The following is an 18,984-nucleotide window of genomic DNA, read 5'->3' on the forward strand; positions in this document are numbered from 1 at the left end:
CAGAGGGAGCATGTCAGCTCCCTCGGCGTGGATCGGGCCAGATGTCGGGGCCTCGTTCTAAGGTAAGTATTTCATAATGAGCTAGTATGCGGTGCATACTAGCTCATTATGCCTTTTGCTTTGCAGGTTTAAAAAAAAAAAAAAAAATTGCGGGTTTACTACCGCTTTAACTAGTACAATACAGGGCACTTTCGCCCCCTTCCTTCCCAGCCCAATTTTCAGCTTTCATCGCTCTCGCACTTTCAATGACAATTGCGCGGTCATGCTACACTGTACCCAAATTAAATTTTTATCATTTTGTTTGCACAAATAGAGCTTTATTTTGGTGGTATTTATTCCCGACTCCGTTTTTTATTTTTTTGCGATATAAGCACAAAAAAAGCGGAAATTTGGAAAAAAAACAATATTTTCTTTTTTCTATTTTAAAAGAAATCCAATAAAATCAAATTTTGTCATAAATTTAAGCCAAAATTTATTCTGCTACATGTTTTTGGTAAAAAAAAAAATCCGTTAAGTGTATAATAATTGGTTTGTGTGATCACGGACATATGTACGCAAATGATCATGTACAGATGTGTGCAGGTGATCATGTACATATGTGTACAGATAATCATTGGGACATGTGATTTTAGTGGGACATATGTGGGGGACATGTGTTTTTTTATTTGGGGATATGTCTTTTTATTATTTGGGGACATGTGTGTTTTGGGGACATGTGTGGTGACATGTGTGTTTACACTGTGTGGTGATGTGTGTATTACACTAGACTGGTGGTCAGTTAGTAAAAAGCTGTAAAAAAAGCTCATACTCACTGATCACCAGCCGGCTGCAGCGATCTGCTCTTCTCCCCTCAGCAATGACTTCTGTGTGAGGAGAGGAGAGCCGATTGCCTAGCAACCGGCTGTTTGTTTACATCACATGACGGCCATGATTGGACATGGCCGTAATGTGATCAGGAGGGCCAATCACAGAGCCCTCCTGCCGATCCGAGATGCGCCGTGTCCGGGTGACACGAGCACATCGGGATCGCGCCGCTGCGCGGGCACGAGCACGCGCGATCCCCCTCCTTCTGAAGGACGTTCCTGAAAGTCCTCTCAGAAGTACAGAGCTCCCACCCAGCCGTATATGTACATTGGCCAGGTGGGAAGTGGTTAAATTACCGAGGACCAAGTGTACAACTTGTTATGAAAAATACTGCTTTATACATTTTGGACGAATGGAAGCATATTACCTTCTACTACAGCAATGGTGAACCTTGGCACCCCAGATGTTTTGGAACTACATTTCCCATGAAGCTCAACTATACTGCAGAGTGGGAAATGTAGTTCCAAAAGATCTGGGGTGTCAAGGTTCACCATCACTGTTTTAGTACCTCACAGTATTCCATAAATTATCAAACAGGCAACATTACACTGCATTGCATTGTGAAACAATATTATATAAAGAATGGAATGAAACATACTATGTGTACAGTAGGTCTTGTTCAGATAATACTAACAAGTACTTAGCTGAATTGTGTCTGCAGTATTTTATTTTCTTGGTAAACTCCCTTAATTAGTTTAAATATATCAATACAGAACATGAGAAATGGCTGCCTGAGTTAAATCTGTGGAAGGGAAAACTAATAAGACTTGACTATACAGTATGTCATTGAATGGCTGTAATAAAATGGAAAGAAGATTTGAATGAATAAATAAATGAAGATTAGAACCCAGCTGTGCATGCAACAGGTTGGGAAAACAAATCTATCCTGAACCGAGTTAAACTAGAACTCCAGTCAGAATAAAAATAATTTAAAAACATGAACAAAATGTCAAGTTGTGAGCACCTGGTGTTTTTTCCTGATTTTAAGATATAGTAGTATCTTTTGTTGAAGTGTGCAGTGCAAAATCATCTCTTCTTGCTCAGGACACTTTCTTAAATTCTAGTTTTCAACATTCATGCATAATTAACATTTGACATATTGTTTTTTCCAATGATAAACATCAATTCTTTGTAAAGACCCACCATGTCTGCTCCTCTAATGCTCTGGGGTTTAGAATCCAGTGGCGGCCCATGCACTGTGGTCACACGGGTGCTGCCCCCATCCATGCACCTGGCTCCTTTCAGGATGCCGGATGCATGGATTCCTATGGCGGGGTGGTACTTTTTCAAGCACTTGATTAGAGCCAGAGGCTCTAATAGGCTTCAAAATAGGGCGGGCTCAGGGTGCAGAGAGTGCACCCTGATCACACCCAATTGTGTGTAGATAGCAAATTAATTTTCCCTATTTTCACACTAACCTTCCTCCCCACCAATCAGGAGACAGGGCGTCTGACCTGTTTCCTGATTGGCCAAAGCGCCAGGCCACCCTAATGGATGCCTAGTGCTTAGGAAGAAGAGCGGATGAGACACGCTGGAGCAGATGTCACTGCTGCTCTGGTGCATTGGAGAGGAGCTGCTTGTAAGTCCTCTCCTCTCTGTCAGAGAGCGCCTGCGAGGGTTGGGGGTGCTGCCAGAGTTGTGAGCCCCGCAAGTGGTGGGCACAGTGGCTGCATATGATGGGCAAAAGTGGCTGCATATGCTCTGCACAAGTGGCTGCATATGATGGGCACTGTAGGCTGCATATGATGGGCACAAGTGGCTGCATACGATGGGCACAAATGGTTGCATATACTGGGCACAAATGGCTGCATTTGATGGGCACAGTGGCTGTGTTTGATGGACACAATGGCCTTATATGATGGGCACAAGTGGCTGCATTTGAGGGGCACAAGTGGCTGCATATGATGGGCACAAGTGGCTGCATATGATGGGCACAAGTGGATGCATTTGATGGGCACAAGTGGCTGCATATGATGGGCACAGTGTCTGCATATGAAGGGCACATGTGGCTGCATATGATGGGCACACTGGCTGCATATTATGGGCACAATGGCTGCATATGATGGGCACAAGTGGCTGCAAATAATGGGCACAGTGGCTGCATTTGATGGGCACAAGTGGCTGCATTTGATGGGCACAAGTGGCTGCATTTGATGGGCACAATGGCTGCATTTGATGGGCACAAGTGGCTGCATATGATGGGCCCAATGGCTGCATATGATGGGCACAGGTGGCTGCATATGATGGACACAGTGGCTGCATATGATGGGCACAAGTGACTGAAAATAATTGGCACGGTGGCTGAATTTGATGGGCACAATGGCTGCATTTGATGGGCTCAGTGAGGCTGCAATTGATGGGGGGGTTCAGTATTTTTCTTTTTTTTTTGCATCCCCCAAAAGTTTTGAGCCCCAGCCGCCACTGTTAGAATCCAATGTAATATGCATACGTCGACACTCACCAATTTTATAAAATGTATCTAGAGGGACATTTTCATATTTTTTGTTTAATTTACTTGAACACTGTAACCTAATTAGGCGTGGGCAAAGCATAAAGGAAAAAGGTATGACAGGAAGATATGAATGGCACAAACTACCCATAGGCCAGTAGTAAACATTCCCTGCATCCTCACACCCATAAAAATAAAAACATTGCTGGCTAAAAAAGAATAATATCACATACATTGAGAAATTCATGAGGCTGGGTGCAAGAATAGCATACAATCTAATATAAAAATGCCCAAAAAACTAAAATGAACAATAACAATATATAAAAACATGAAGTTACAAATAAATCAAGAGTTGTCTATAAATTAATTGACATCCCAATCTATGAATAACTCATATGGGGTATAACTTTTAAGCAAGAAAATCCATTTAGTCTCCATTTTAGATATCTCCCTCATTTTGGCAGTCTCCCTCCAATGGGGTGTAAACTTGTCTATGCCTATAGAAAGGTTCCCAGTCGGATCTTTTCTGTGTACTAAATCATAATGATGGGATATGCTATGATTCTTTAAACCTTTTCTAATATTATTTATGTGCTTGTTTAAGCACACACTCAGTGCACGGATGGTCCAGCTCACATATTGAAGCCCACATGGGCATTGTAATAGATATACCACATTTGTGGAGATGCAAGTGATGAAGGGCCTAATAATGTAAATCTTGGAGGTGACCTCAGAAGACAATGCCAAGATTTTCCTATCCTGGCATTTATTGAGGCCGCACACCTGACATTTGACACACTTATGGTAACCTGCCAGGTTATGGAAAAAAGAAGGCCTAGTGGGAGGATCCAGAACATTTATTTGCTACTTTATCCTTTAGCCTGGGTTCACACTAGTGATATCTCAGATCGCATGTGATTCACGCCCGCACCACAAGTGCCTATCACATGCGATCTCTGAGCAATGTGAGTTTAGCCATAAAGTTGTAAGGCTGAACTCGCATTGGATTTGCACAGAAAATAGTGCAGATACTTGTTTTTCCCCGCATTAGAATCAAATCGCATGGGTGTTCTCAATAATGTAATCCGATACCTGTGCGAGTTCACACTGCTATCCCTCTCCCTAAGTAAAAGGTACTCCTTACTTGGTCTAAGATGTTATTTAAAAAGGGAGCATCATTCCTTTTTTCCAAAAAGCCTTGATTAAGCACTTCAGCTTGGTCCTCAAAGTCCTCTCTTGCTACAATTTTGCCTGAACTGGCTCCGTGGGACACCATTTAGCCATGGTTGGTAGTGGCAACTGTCCCTTGAGATTCAAGAATTAGTCAGTTAGTTTGAAAGATGTGAAAGTGATCAATTCACCATTTTTCACTTGAACTCATAATTGAGAACTATACCTCTGTCATTCATATTTAATTTCTCCAAATATCCTTGTAAAAACAATGAGTCACCTTGCCAGGAGGATGTCATCTATGTAGCATTCACATCTTCAGGATGTCATCTATGTAGCATCCACATCTTCAATGTGGGCCTGCACTGAGCATAGAAGACATCCTTCTCCCACTTGGCCATAAATAAATTGGCCAAACTGGGGGAATACTTAGCTACCATAGCCACACCTGTATTCTGGAGGTAAAAGGTTCCCCCAAACCAGAAATAGTTATGGATGGCTGTAAACATCAGGAGATCCCCAAAAAAATCTATTTTGTGCAGATAACAAGTCAGACTGTTTGTCTAGAAAATATGGCACTGCAGAGAAACCCAACTCATGTAATATAATGGTGGACAGCGAGATGACATCTGCTGTCAACAACCACCAACCTTCCTGGAATTTACATTGATTAATACAGTTAATGACATACATGGTGTCCTTAACAAAGGGAGGTATATTTCTAACAAGTGGCAGAAGGTATGTGTTAATGTATTTGCCCACCATGATGGAGTCAATCCTGCTGACTATGGGGTGCCCTGGGGGCAACTTGGGTTTTTATACACCTTTGGTAAGTAGTACATTTTTGGTGTGTGGGGAGCAACAGGCACCAAAAATGATTTCTCTTTTTTATCTATAACCTTCCTTATAACCTCTGCATTCCAATTTCTCTAACTCTTTGTAAGAAATGCCCGGATCTCTCCTTAGAAAGGAGGTCCAGCCCCCACACGAAAAATTAAAAGTGAGAAGCTACAAATACTGCAGCTAACTTTTAATATATGAACACTTACCTGTCCAGGGAGTCCACGATGTTGGCACCCCAGCCAATCTTCGGATCAGCTGTCGGGTGCAGCCGCAAGCCATTCCTGGTAAGGGAACCTGGCATTGAAGCCTTTCCCTACTGTGCATGTGTGAAGCGCACTGCAATTTCTAATTGGTCTGGTGGCAGAGGAAGGAGAAGGGGTTCGAAAACAGGTACCCATTCCCCCTCACCCTAAACGGTGCCAAATGTGGCACGGGGAGAGAGGGATAAGCGGAAATTCCATCTTTATGTGGACCCCGCTTTAACCTCCCTGGCGGTATCCCCGAGCGTGACTCGGGTTTGGTTTTTTCTTGTAGAATCGGTAACCCTGAGTCACGCTCGGGGTAACATTGCAGAGCGGCGAGCAGAGATCTTACCTTCTCCCGGCGCTCCAGCAATGTTCTCCGCTGTCCTCCGTGTCCTCCCCTGTGATCGCCGTCACGATCGCCGGCGAGATCACGGCATCCTGACTTCCTGGTTCCATTCTCTGCGAGCAGCAGCGGCGCACGGGAACAGAACTGGGCGGGAATTTCAAAAAGTGAACACAAACACATAAATAGAGGTGATACATTGTAATCTGAGAGGATTACACTGTATCATCTCTATCTGACTGATAAACGTTACAGTGCCCCTTGCCTCCAATAAAATAAAATATAACATGGCATCAAAAAAGCGCCACTTCCCTACAAAATCGCCATTGGACCAACTGAGTGACAGCGGTAGCGACACGGAGTTGCTCGCAGAAATTTGCGATATCGAGTCGTGGGGAGATTTGTCGTCTGACACTGACACGGATCTGACAAGTGACAGCGGGGATGATCCTGCACCTGACCTCAGCGATGTGCGCAATTGGTGCCCTATCGACTGCGATACAGACCAGGTAGCGCTGCCAAGATGCCCCTTCACTGGATCACCTGGGATGAAGGTAGATGTCGAACGTGACAATCCTCTGGCATACCTGCAATTATTTCTCACTGAGGATGTAATTGAAAAAATTGGCACAGAGACAGACCGCTACCAGGTACAGCAATCCGCTACGCTGCATGCCAGGTTTTCCCGTAACAGAAAGTGGGAACCAGTGACCAAAGAGGACATCTGGCAGTTCCTGGGACTCATTATTCTTCAGGGGGTGGTGGGGAAACCGCTCCAGAAATGGTACTGGACCACCAATAAATTACTGGCCACTCTGTTTTTTGGCGCCGTGATGTCCGAATACTGTTTTTCCCTCATCATGAAATATTTCCATTTCACAAACAATGAGGAGTTTGATGAGGCCACGCATCCTGCACCCAAACTAAAAAAAATCTGGGAGGTATGGCAAATTATTGTGACCAATTTCCAGCGGACCTACGTGCCAGAAAGGGATGTCTGCGTGGATGAAAGCTTGATGGCCTACAAGGGACGCCTGAGCTGGATACAATTTATTGCGTCCAAAAGAGCGAGATTTGGCATAAAGTCCTACATGCTCTGCGAGTCATCCACCGGGTACATCTGGAATTCGGTCATTTACGCCGGTAAAGGCACGAAGTTCAACCCCAGGTACAGCGGCTATGGGATGGCCACATCATCAGTCCTCACACTGCTGGAGCCATTGCTGAACCAGGGATATTGTGTCACCATGGACAACTTCTATACGTCTCCGGAACTTTTTGAGGTTTTGCTAAAAAACAAGACTGATGCGTATGGTACTGTTAGGCCTAATCGACGTGACATGCCATCTCTGTTCTCCAGGAAAAATCTAAAAACCAGAGAAATGGTTGCCTGGCAGAAGGGTAAGATGATGGCAATGCGATGGCGAGACAAGAAGGACGTGTGTCTCATGAGCACGGTGCACAATACCTCCACTGCCATGGTCCACACCATACGTGGGAAAGATGTGCTGAAGCCGCAAGTCGTGATAGACTATAATTGCACTATGGGAGGTGTCGACAGAGCCGATCAGGCAATGACATTTTATCCGGCTATGCGCAAGCAGCAAAAAAAATATTATAAAAAGATTTTCCGGCATCTTCTGGAGCAATGCCTTTGGAATGCATATGTCCTATACAGAGCACAGAGTCGCAAGCCTCTTATTCATGCCGATTTTACCTGGAAGGTGGCTGAGCAGATTTTCCTTGAACACCAGACACCATCAGGATCTGCGATCAGACCTGGACGACATGCTGTTGACGTTGTCAACCCAGAACGCCTAACAGGTCGTCACTTTGTGGACTATATACCACCAACCGCAAAAAAGGCAGCAGCTACCAGAATGTGTGTGGTTTGCTGCTCAAAGAGAGATAGCAGTGGAAAAAAAGTCCGAAAAGAAAGCCGGTTCTATTGTCCGGATTGTGATGTTGGACTGTGTGCTGTACCTTGCTTCAAAATTTATCACACTCAGGATGTTTATTGAATTTTTTTTGTTTGACAAATTTCATTATTTCGCATTACATTATTGAATAAAATTATATTATTTATCAGATTATAATTCATGATTTTGTGTTTCAAACTTTATCACATCTGGGATGTCTACTAGAGTCTTGTTTGGTCAGGTTTTAGTAAGTAATTACTAAGAATTGCAGGCCTATGATACATAACACCAAATTGCCATGCAAAAGAATTGTACCGCTTTTGGAATTGAATTCCTGACAGAATCATACCGCCAGGGAGGTTAAGGGGACATAGGTATCTCTCTCACTTAAAATATTATTCATCTCAGCTATATAGGCACTTTTGTCCAAAACTACTATCCCCCATTAACATCTTTAAATACTTTAATGGAGGATACCAGTCCCCCAGGTGGGTTAAAAAGAGAAGCATTGGTGAGTTTGGAAGATTGAATTCCTGCGAAAATCAGTCTTTCTTCTTTAATAGGATTGGACATAATGTATCTTTTAATGTTTAACTTACGTACAAATTTATGTATGTCCATGTAGGTTTGAAATCTATTAAATCTACATGGAGGGGAAAATTCCAGTCCTTTATCTAAAATGGCTTTTTCTTCATCCGTGAGTGTCTTGGAGCTGAGATTGTAAATCCCGGCTCCATTTACACTCTTTTTCTTTTTCGTCTGAACTCTCCTCCCCCCTCTGGTCCCTCATTTTGATTTCCCATTTCTCCTTGAGGATAATCCACTCTGGGTTATGGTTGAAAGCGCAACACGTTTCATTTAAAATATCGTTTGGGGAAAAATATCTCACTATTGTGTTTGCAGCTATTGTTTGAGGTATAAAACAAGCACAGTTTTCTTTGGTTAAAGTAGAACAGGAAGTATACTTATTAGGATATAAGACATAAGAGCTTACAATTTACTAGGGTATTAGAGAGTAATAATGACATGCAATGCCAAGCTGCAGTTTCCAAAGCAAGCAACATCTTTTCTTGTATTAATCACTTGCTTACTGGTCACTTAAGCCCCCCTCCTGCCCAGACCAATTTTCAGCTTTCAGCGCTGTTACTCTTTGAACGACAATTGCGCAGTCATACAAAACTGTACCCTAATGACATTTTTATAATTTTTTTTCACACAAATAGAGCTTTCTTTTGGTGGTATTTGATCATCTCTGGGGTTTTTTTTTTTTCTTAAAAAAATTAAAAAAGACAGAACATTTTGAAAAAAAGTACAAAACAGTATTATGTTTTGTTATTAAATTTTGCAAACAGGTAATTTTTCTCCTTCATTGATGGGCACTGATAGGGTGCACTGATGGGCACCAATAGGCTGTATTGATGGGCACCAAAAGGCTGCATTGATGGGCACCGATAGGCTGCATTGATGGGCACCAATAGGCTGCACTGATAGATGGCACTGGTGGGCACTGATGAGGTGGCACTGACGGCATTGATAGATGGCACTAAAGGACATTAATAGGTGGCAGTGATGGGCACTGATGCGTGGCAGTGATGGACACTGGTAGGTGACACTGATAGGAAGCACTGCTAGGTGGCACTGATGAGGCATTGCTTGGCACCACTGGTGGGTATTGATAGGTGGCACTGATATACACTGGTGGGCACTGATATGCACTGGCAGCTGGCATTGGCAGGCGGCACTGGTGGGCACAGATGAGGTGGTTGTGCCTCTTCCACTTCGAGACTGATGTCCCTTACACAGAAGCCGCGATCGGCTTTTTTTTCTCCTCACGCTGTCAGTGTGAGGAGAAAAAAAAGATTACCGATCTTCTGTTTACATCACGTGGCATTGGCTGACAGCTGATCATGTGGTAAGGGGCCAGGATCAGCCCCTTTCTCTGATCTGTGATCATTCGAGTCTCACTCACTGACTGACCTGCAGGACCTGGAGAATGTGCAAAGGGGAGGACATCTTTTGACAGCCTCCCGGCAATGTAGATCCACGCTGTAGCTGTCATTCAGCTATAGAACGCACAGGAAGAGGTTAAAAGAGGTATGGACTGCAGAGAGAGCAATATCATTTTGCCCCTTGTACAAATCATTAGTAAGGCCTCATCTGGAATATGCAGTTCAGTTTTGGGCACCAGTTCACAAAAATTATATTGGGGAACTGGAGAGGCATGGAGGAGCTCATCTATGAGGAAAGATTCGCTGTACTGAATTGGTCCATATAGTGAACACGGTGTAGAGTTATTCACCTTAAGGTCATCACAGAGGACAAAAGAACACTCTTTGTATGGAAATACAGAAAGGCTTCTTCACAGTAAGGGGTGTGAAAATGTGTAATAGACTCCCTCAAGGGCTGGTTCTGACCTGCTCAGTAGATTGTTTAAAAAAAATCCTAAACGTAAATAATATAACTGGATACTAATATTTGTAGGTAAAGTTGATCCAGGGAATATCAGATTGCCTCTTGGGGGATCAGGAAGGATTTTTTTCCCCAACAGGAGCAAATTGGATCATACTTTATTATGTTTTTTTTTTGCCTTCCTCTGGACCAACTGTGGTTATAAAATAGTGAATATGGAGGTTTTCTATGTTGTGTTTTGTTTTTCTATGTTGGTTGAACTGGATGGACTAGTGTTTTTTTTGTCAATCAAACTAACTATGTAACTGTATAACAGAAGAGCTTACAGTCATTTATAGCATTAGAGCATAATACAGAAGAGCTTACAGTCATTTATAGCATTAGAGCATAATACAGAAGAGCTTACAGTCTATTGAGATAATTAAAAGTGATGTGCAAGCTAGAAGAAAGTAAAGCCTGTTAGGGTATATTGTGCAAAACATGGGATAATGTAAAGTCTGTTAGGGTGTTCAATACAGAAAGTGCGGAAGCTTACAGTCTGCTTTACAAAAGGAAGAAAATTGAGAATTCTGTTAGGTTATAAAGAGGAGATACAGAAGGATTGACAAATGATGGTTTATAAAGATCTATGTGAGAGGGGAAAAAGGAGGAAGGAATCAATCATTGTATGAAAATAAAGAAGATTGTTTCTGTTTTACTAACTTACTATTTACTGGGCTGCACAAACCTGTGTGTGTCTTTGGGGAAGAGGGAAGGGAGGGTAGTTGTGAGCTTGTCCTTGGTGGCACTGAAGATGCTAGCTGAATGCCTTTGTAAACCAATCCCAGATTTCACTGAGCTGTTTTAAACCTGTTTTAAAAAAGACTTATTCTTTTCTCTTATATGAGATGAGCATTGCCAGATTAATGTCTGTTTTATTTTATTTTTTTACCTTGGTGTTCTTGATGAAAGCAGTGTTAAAAATGAAGGAACTTATTCATAAAGCCACAGTATGGTGCGCCACTTTACTATGGAATAAAAAGAGAATTGCCCAGCACATTTATAAAACACAACTTTTTGCTTGCACTACACTTACTTCAGGACCCAGAATTAAAAAAAAAGCAATAATGCAGGAGGATGTGCAAATCTGTCATGTGACTTCTTGCTTTATATAGGCCCTAAATGTTTTCTTTTTCATGGAGTAAAGAAGCTTTGTGAATAAGATGCTCATATCAGTAGCACAATACTTTTTACCAATAATCAAATTTGAAAAATGTGCAAATCATCTTGAAAACATTGTTTATACTAATGTGCATCATTTAATCAGGTCCTCTAACATATTCCAACATTCTACACAGGAGGAGAGATACAATTCAGCAAGGAACTTTTTTTTAGGTCTGGTGTTTGGTACTACCAGAATGCCTGGAAAATTATTTTAAAAAATTGTCATTACCCTCAAGCAAGTATCCAACTTGAATTGTTTTTAAAGACACTGATAAATAAACTTCAAGTGATTAGTAAAGGTTCTCAGGGTGCAGCATTGGCTTCATGAATATACAATATTTTATAGCTTAATGCACACTTGCAATCTAAAAAAACACTGACTGTTTAGTTTAGTTCAGTTTATCAAAATGAAAGCATATTTTTATTTAGTTTGCTATGTTTGCTTACTGGAAATGTAATTTTTCACAGTCAATAAGACTGATTATGTACAAGAACAAACATTGCAGGCACCCAGGATCTCGAGCACTCAGTCCTGTTCCTCACAGTGCCCTGTGTTAAGAAGTGGGAGGCAATGGTGTATAAAACTGGCTTCCATTCTTTCTGCATGCCTGGTATGGGAGAAAGGAACAAGTGGAGACAGAATATAAAGCATACTCCTGCAGTTTCCTGTGTAGAGAGTAGGAGGGAATAAAGTGGATTGCAATAAAAATGTCAAGGTTAATGAACACATGTGTAGCGTATTCACTCACTCCATACAGAGTAATAATGCACATTGTGCTTACATAATTATGATTGCTCTAAAACTAAAACTGGCGGCGCAATTCATTTTATCTTTGGTTCTTTAATGATTATATTTATTGCAGTTAAAAATATTTAATGGTGTTAGGTTACTATTCAGTGGAATTCTACCAATGTTTCAAAACAGGTATGTGTACAAGAATGTTATTTATGGTCTTTAATTACCAATGCCACACGTTTACATTGGCATGAATGTAAAGTTTATAGTTCTTGATTATCCTAACAGTAGAACAAAAAACTTGAGTACTTGATTGCAAGTTTTCAACAACATAGGAACAGGGAAAGCCTTCACTTCATGACAACACATCTGGGCAAGGGAGCTGCCCACCTATAAAGGACAATACATGAAAGGAACGTAAATTTGTTTCACGCTCCTTAACCTCCTCAATACAGGGAACTTACACCCCTTTCCTGCCCAGGCCATTTTTCAGCTTTAAGTCATGCTACACTGTAACCAAGTGAAATTGTTATAATTTTCTTCACACAAATAGAGCTTTCTTTTGGTGGTATTTAATCACTCCTGGATTTTTTATTTTCAGTACATTTTGTAAATAAGAAAATGTTCTGCTTCACTGATGGGCGTTGATGAGGTGGCACTGATGGGCACTGATAGGCTGCACCGATGGGCAGTGATGAGATGGCATTTATGGGCACTGATGAGGTGGCACTGATGAGGAGGCACGAGTATGCCACACTTATGGGCACTGATAAGTGGCACTGATATGTGGCACTCATGTACAATGATAGGCAGCACTGATAGGTGACATTGGTGGGCACTGGGCACAGATAGGTGGCATTGGTGGGAACAGATAGACAGCACTGGTGGGTACAGATAGGCAGCACTGATGGGCATTGATGGGTGGCATTGATGGGCAGCAGCGATGAACATTGATGGGCAGCAGTGATGGGCATTGATAGGCAGCACTGATAGCCAGCACTGACTGGCATCACTAATGGCCACTGATTTCTGGCACTTGTGGGCAATGATTGCTGGCACTTGTGGGCACACATTGGTGGCAATTATGGGCACTGGTTGGCACTGATTGTTGGCAGTGGTGGGCATTAATTGTAATCAGGGCACTGATGATCAGTGCCCTGATTACATACTTAGCTGTCCCCTGTGAGTAGATGCTGCTGATCGGCTCTCCTCTCCTCACACTCTGTCAGTGTGAGGCGAGGAGCGTCTATTACCGGCATCTCCGTGTTTACATGTGATCAGCTGTAATTGCACACAGTCAATCACATGGTTAAAGATTTGCTGCTCTTTTCACAGTTCGGGGTCATGCCATGTCCTAACACGGGGGAGCACGAGAGTGGTTGTTGTGGGAGATTGTCATATGACATCCACCCAGAACAAGAGCCACTGCAAGTGTTTAAAGGGATTCTAAAGCATATGCTTTTTTTTAAATAACAAGCATGTTATACTTACCTGCTCTGTGCAATGGACCTCCTCTTCTGGGGTCCCCCACTAGTGTTTCTGGCTTTTCCTCCCTGCTGAGTGCCCACAAAGTAAACCTCTTGCTATGGCAGTACTCATGCAGGCTTGCTCCTGAGCCATGCTCTGTGTGTCCATTGACACACAGAGTGCAGCTCAGCCCCACCCCCTGCTCTCTCCTTACTGGCAGTGATTAACAGCAGAAAGCCCCAATGTCTCCCGCTGCTGCCTCTCTGTCCAGTGAAGAGAGAAAGAGCCAAGAGAGCTGCTGATTTTGTGCACAGCTCTGAATACATTTTGGGCTTATGTAATTATAAGGATTATAAGGGCTGGGGGACTTCACAGAGAAGGATTTTTTTTTTACCTCAATGTAGAAAACACATTAAGGTAAAAACATTTTACCTTTAAAACCTCTTTAACTACTTTCAAACCTTTGAAAAGCACAAAAGTGAGTACTTCAGTGAGAGATTTTTTTTAGAGTTCATTCCTTTCAGCTCTACAGACAAGTTATCAAATATGAATCTCTTCATGTTCAAATCTGGTATCCTCACTTTGAGTTGACAATGTATAGGTAACGGATTGGATCAATGTGTTTGAGCTAGTTTCAGTGTTAATTTGGAGAGTCCATAGTGCCAGAGAACACCCTGAGGATGCCTCTGATTTCCTTTACAAGGACATCCATCCAGCATACTCTCTTGCAGCTTCTCAGTGGCAGTTGTTCACTTGCAGCCCACTGTAAAAGACATGAAATACATTATTTTATATAAATGCTGTAAAAATGTGAAGAAGTATTCTACAGAAGTTGGATTAAACAAACTCCTTCCTCCATTTGTATTTGTGGGTCAATAAGAAATGTTTGTTTCCCGTTGTACATTTCTCTGGATCAACTGCAGGTTTATGAATTTTTCAATTGACATGTGTTTTGCATACTGACTATGTGGCTCCTTTGGTTTCCAAAGGCTCCCGTGACAGTCCTTAAAAGTCCCAAATCCAGCTATTATATGATACACAAGTCTCATCAAAAGCACCCTTTACCTTCCCTGACCGAGCCAAATCCTCCTTCTTTTGTCTGTTAGAAACTCAGACACATCTCACATGGGGAGGATTTCAGCTACAGAAGCAGTGTTGTCAATCCAGAAAGCAGTTGACAGGACTAGGTGTGACCAAGATGTGGCAATGATGATAGCCATGCCCCATGCAACATCATTTCATGCCACTATAGTGCAAGCAAGTACAGCATACATGAGTGTGGCAACACTACTCTGAAATTAAAAACAGTGCTGCATCCTTGTCACAACATCGCAGTGGTGGAATGGTTTATTTGTGTAAGTCACAAGGTTCTAGATTAGATACTGCACATAGGTGGGCTAATGTCAGATATGTTAGTAATGTATACATGGGATTGGCTATAAAGCTAGCGGGGCACAAGATCAGAATTTTGTGAGCGCTGCTGAGGTCTAATGAGAGCAGTCAAACAGCTATTGCCTGAGGTGTCCTTGTGGGATTGAGAAGGAGCATATTCCAAATGTGATCTATTCTTTGGGCCAGAACTGTGTCAGTGGACCTTAAACAAAAGGGCATTTATAGCGCAGCAACCACTGCCTGACCACCTTTGTAAGGTCACTGAAATGCGTCAAACATTACCCAATGTATTTTGTTGTATGAATAGCCAGGCCTTTACATTAGAGGCTGTGATGGAAATATGAAAGTAAGCTCCTTCTATGCTCTCTAAGGATAATCAAATATGACAAATAAGGGAAGAGAGGCAAGTCTGAAAGGAAATGGCATACTGGCACTGTCATACAGCTGTCCTATCAGATTACTATGGGAATATGGATGCAATACTATAGTGATAGTTTGTCTTCTCAGTAAGGTCGTTTGTACTGCTTACTGCACCCACTCCAGTAATATGGTAGTTTCAGAAACCCTGCACTAGATTGTGATGAAGGAGTCGTAAATTGTAAAGTTTAATAGCTTTAAGGTTTGTTAGCAACTAATTAATATGGTTCAGTGTTTATTGTAGAGGTTCCAAACATTTGTAAAGTTAGAGCAGAATCCCCCCAAAAAACCTGATGTTTTAACTGCTGCTATTCAATGTCCTCAGTTTGAGGATTAATCTCATTCAACCCATTTCTTCTGAGCCCAGGTCATCCTGCGCTTGCCAGCCTGTTACTGGATAGTGAAATGGGAAGCAGCACATTGATTAGCTTATCTCTCTCTGCTTCCTCTTCCTAACACCATGGGGGTTATTTACGAAAGGCAAATCCACTTTCAACTACAAGTGCACTTGGAAATGCAGTCGCTGTAAATCCAAGGGGGACATGCAAGGAAAATAAAAAACAGCATTTTAGCTTGCACATGATTGGATGATAAAATCAGCAGAGCTTCCCCTCATTTCAGATCTACCCCTCAGATTTACAGCGACTGCACTACCAAGTGCACTTGTAGTGCAAAGTGGATTTGTCTTTTCTAAATAACCCCCATGCTTCTTGTCAGTGCATGAACTGCTCCTTGTACCGCTTCTTCCCGCACACGCCAGATCTGCTATACAGGAACTGCAAGTGGATGATACCAGGTCAGGTTTAGGTATTTACTATGTTTGCATTTAAAATATATATTTAATTGTGTATTAATGATTACAGAGCTGCATTAAGTTGTGTCTTTTGCTTCTGCCTACAATTTGGCCTAAAATATTGTGATGGAATTAGTTAAATGATGTCTTTGTTTAGCTTTTTCTGGTGCTATATATACATGTATCTACCTGTCTTTCTCTTGTTTTATCTGTCCCATATTAAAGATATGTTGCTTATTTAACGTTATGTTGTTTTTTTTTTTCCAGGGAGAATAAGAGTTGAAGATGAGGCCTACAGAAGCCTGTTACGTCTTAAAAATCAGCCTCTTGATTCTTTTCTACATGGGGTCCTATGCCCAGAAACATCCCAGTATGGACATTGCGGTTATTCTGGTAGGCACCTCAGACGAGGTAGCCATCAAAGATGTCCACGAAAAAGATGACTTCCACAATCTGTCAGTGACACCAAGAGTGGCTTTGGTTACCATGAATGAGTCTGATCCGAAGAGTATAATCACACGAATTTGTGATCTCATGTCTGACAAAAAAGTGCAAGGGGTTGTGTTTGGTGATGACACTGACCAGGAGGCTATCGCTCAAATTTTGGACTTCATATCTGCCCAGACACTCACCCCTATTTTAGGAATTCATGGTGGATCGTCAATGATTATGGCCGATAAGGTAGGCAAAACTGTTTTTTCAGAAGTAGTATTTTAATTGTACTCTATAGTATGTACTGCATGTACAGTGACATACAAGCTTGCTTTGTGATTGTAAACTTACTCGCTTCACACAAAGTATCATACTGCGTTGGGTCATGGCAGTTAGTGTACACTTTAATTTGGTATACATTTTCCAACATTTAGGATGTATACTGAAATTAAACACATTTTATTTTATGTGGAAAGTAAAAGAGAGATGTGTCTCATACCAAACATTGTTTGAGATAAAAAAAATATGGAAATTTCCCTGCTTTTAATGTGTAAAATTCACTTGAGAGTGGTTTCAGTTTTCTGGAGTCAGTCACACTGTTTACATCCCCACTGATTTGTTTGTCATCACTGACAATTGTGAGTTGTAGTTGTCTATGTATGTTCACACAATGGCATAATTAAACACAAATAGTTGTCGGAGCATCACAAGTCAACCAAAAAAACAACCTACCACTGACTATGTCAGATTTTAATAGGACTTACGTCTCCTATGTAAAAAAAATGTCAAAGGTGAGGACACAACAACAAGAATGAGAATGTAGTTGTGGCCTTTAGATTTTGTAGTTAGGATTTCAAATTTGTTAATGTCAACTGCAATGCCAATGTCAAAGCAACTCTGTCAATCAAATAAAATTAAATAATAATCAGGATGCTATAAAAAAAAAGACCTGTAATACCTACTTCTCCGTCAGCATGTGTCTCTTACCTTCCCCTCCCTTCCAGCATGTCAGCCTTCATCAGTCTCTTTAAAGTCCATTAGTTGTGGCAGTGTCAGGTGCCTGGGTCCCCCATCGTATGCTGTTTTTCCTTCCTCCAAGACAGAAGTGATGTAGAAGTTGGAGAATGGAATCTTTGCACACAGAAGGAGACATAGGCATCAAACACACATAGAAGGGTTAAATGCTTAAGAGACTGGCAAACACTGCAGCAATGGATCAGAGGGATAGCAGAGACTCGGGCTGTGGGTGAGGTGAGTATAAGAGCTTTTTTATTTCATGGAACCGGTATTTTGATTTTTTTTAGGCTACTGGCAGGGTTACTTTAATTAAGTCTTAGATTGATGTTACAGCAGAAATGAAGAATGAGAAAGGATTAGGGAAATAAAATGAAAATGATTAAGATGAAAAGGGAAGGAATAGTGATAAAAAGAACAGATATTAAGATATGATTTAAAAATTAATGGAGAAAGCTTTTGTTCAGTCTGGGGAAGAAGGCTTGTTAGAATGGACGCTAAAGAAAGGTTGTAGTGGCATACTGGTTGTTTTATGAAGGTTTTCTGTATGTGGTCAATTTGCTCAGTGGCCTTCAGACAATAGACAGGAAGTAGGAGGAGGAGACAGAGGACAAAGAAGGGAATTTAAAGTATTGAAAAGCTTGTCCGAGTTGTGAGATTGTGTAGTGATGAAAAAGTGAGGCGAATAAAGAGAGCACCCTTGAATTTCAGATTTATTAACCTAAAAATTTACTTTAATTTACTTTAATTTAATTAAAAAACTTTTAATCCAAATATATGTTTTTTTTTTTAAGTGTTGCTTACTCCAAAAAGTGAAGATTTTCTATGTAGGGAACATTGGGAAGTGATAATTGTGCCTCGGCAGTACCCTAAAATTTCTGTCTGAAATTCTTACTGAAAAATAGCGCAGTACACATCGTGCTATGTGAGGGTGCCAATGCAATCCTATTCTGTGGCTTCATAGCTGCACACCAATAAAATAATTGACGTACATATTTTTAGCTGTTCATTTGGCAATTTAGCAGAACTTCTGCTTTAATGTATGAAGACATTTTAAAATAGAAAAGTTCTCTCAACTCTACTGCCAAAAATGCCCACAATAAAGAATGTTCAATCTCATGTATGATGCATCTGGCTGAAGAACAATCTGTATTTCCAAACTAGCCACCAGTCAGTGTAAACCCTAACAAATTCATTTCTCTTTGTTGCTTCCTTTTTTGCTGTTAAACACACAATTGAAAGTTTTGTGATATCTATGTTTTTTAAATACAGACAAAAATACATGGTG

The 18,984-nt window shown here is 41.4% G+C and overlaps 1 protein-coding gene across 1 annotated transcript in view; it reads left to right on the forward strand.

Annotated features, from left to right (window-relative positions):
* The window catches only part of GRIN2B (glutamate ionotropic receptor NMDA type subunit 2B), a 969,425-nt gene that overhangs the window by 200,533 nt on the left and 749,908 nt on the right, over window positions 1–18,984 (forward strand). The window contains exon 3 of the mRNA XM_077452507.1: window positions 16,518–16,931. Within this exon, the coding sequence (XP_077308633.1) occupies window positions 16,536–16,931 (396 nt within the window). The 5' untranslated portion in view covers window positions 16,518–16,535. The remainder of the gene's footprint in view (window positions 1–16,517; window positions 16,932–18,984) is intronic.

Source organism: Lithobates pipiens, unplaced genomic scaffold (assembly GCF_037356315.1).
Source record: "Lithobates pipiens isolate NorthernLeopardFrog02 unplaced genomic scaffold, aLitPip1_a1.2 Scaffold_23, whole genome shotgun sequence".
Lineage (NCBI taxonomy): Eukaryota > Metazoa > Chordata > Amphibia > Anura > Ranidae > Lithobates > Lithobates pipiens.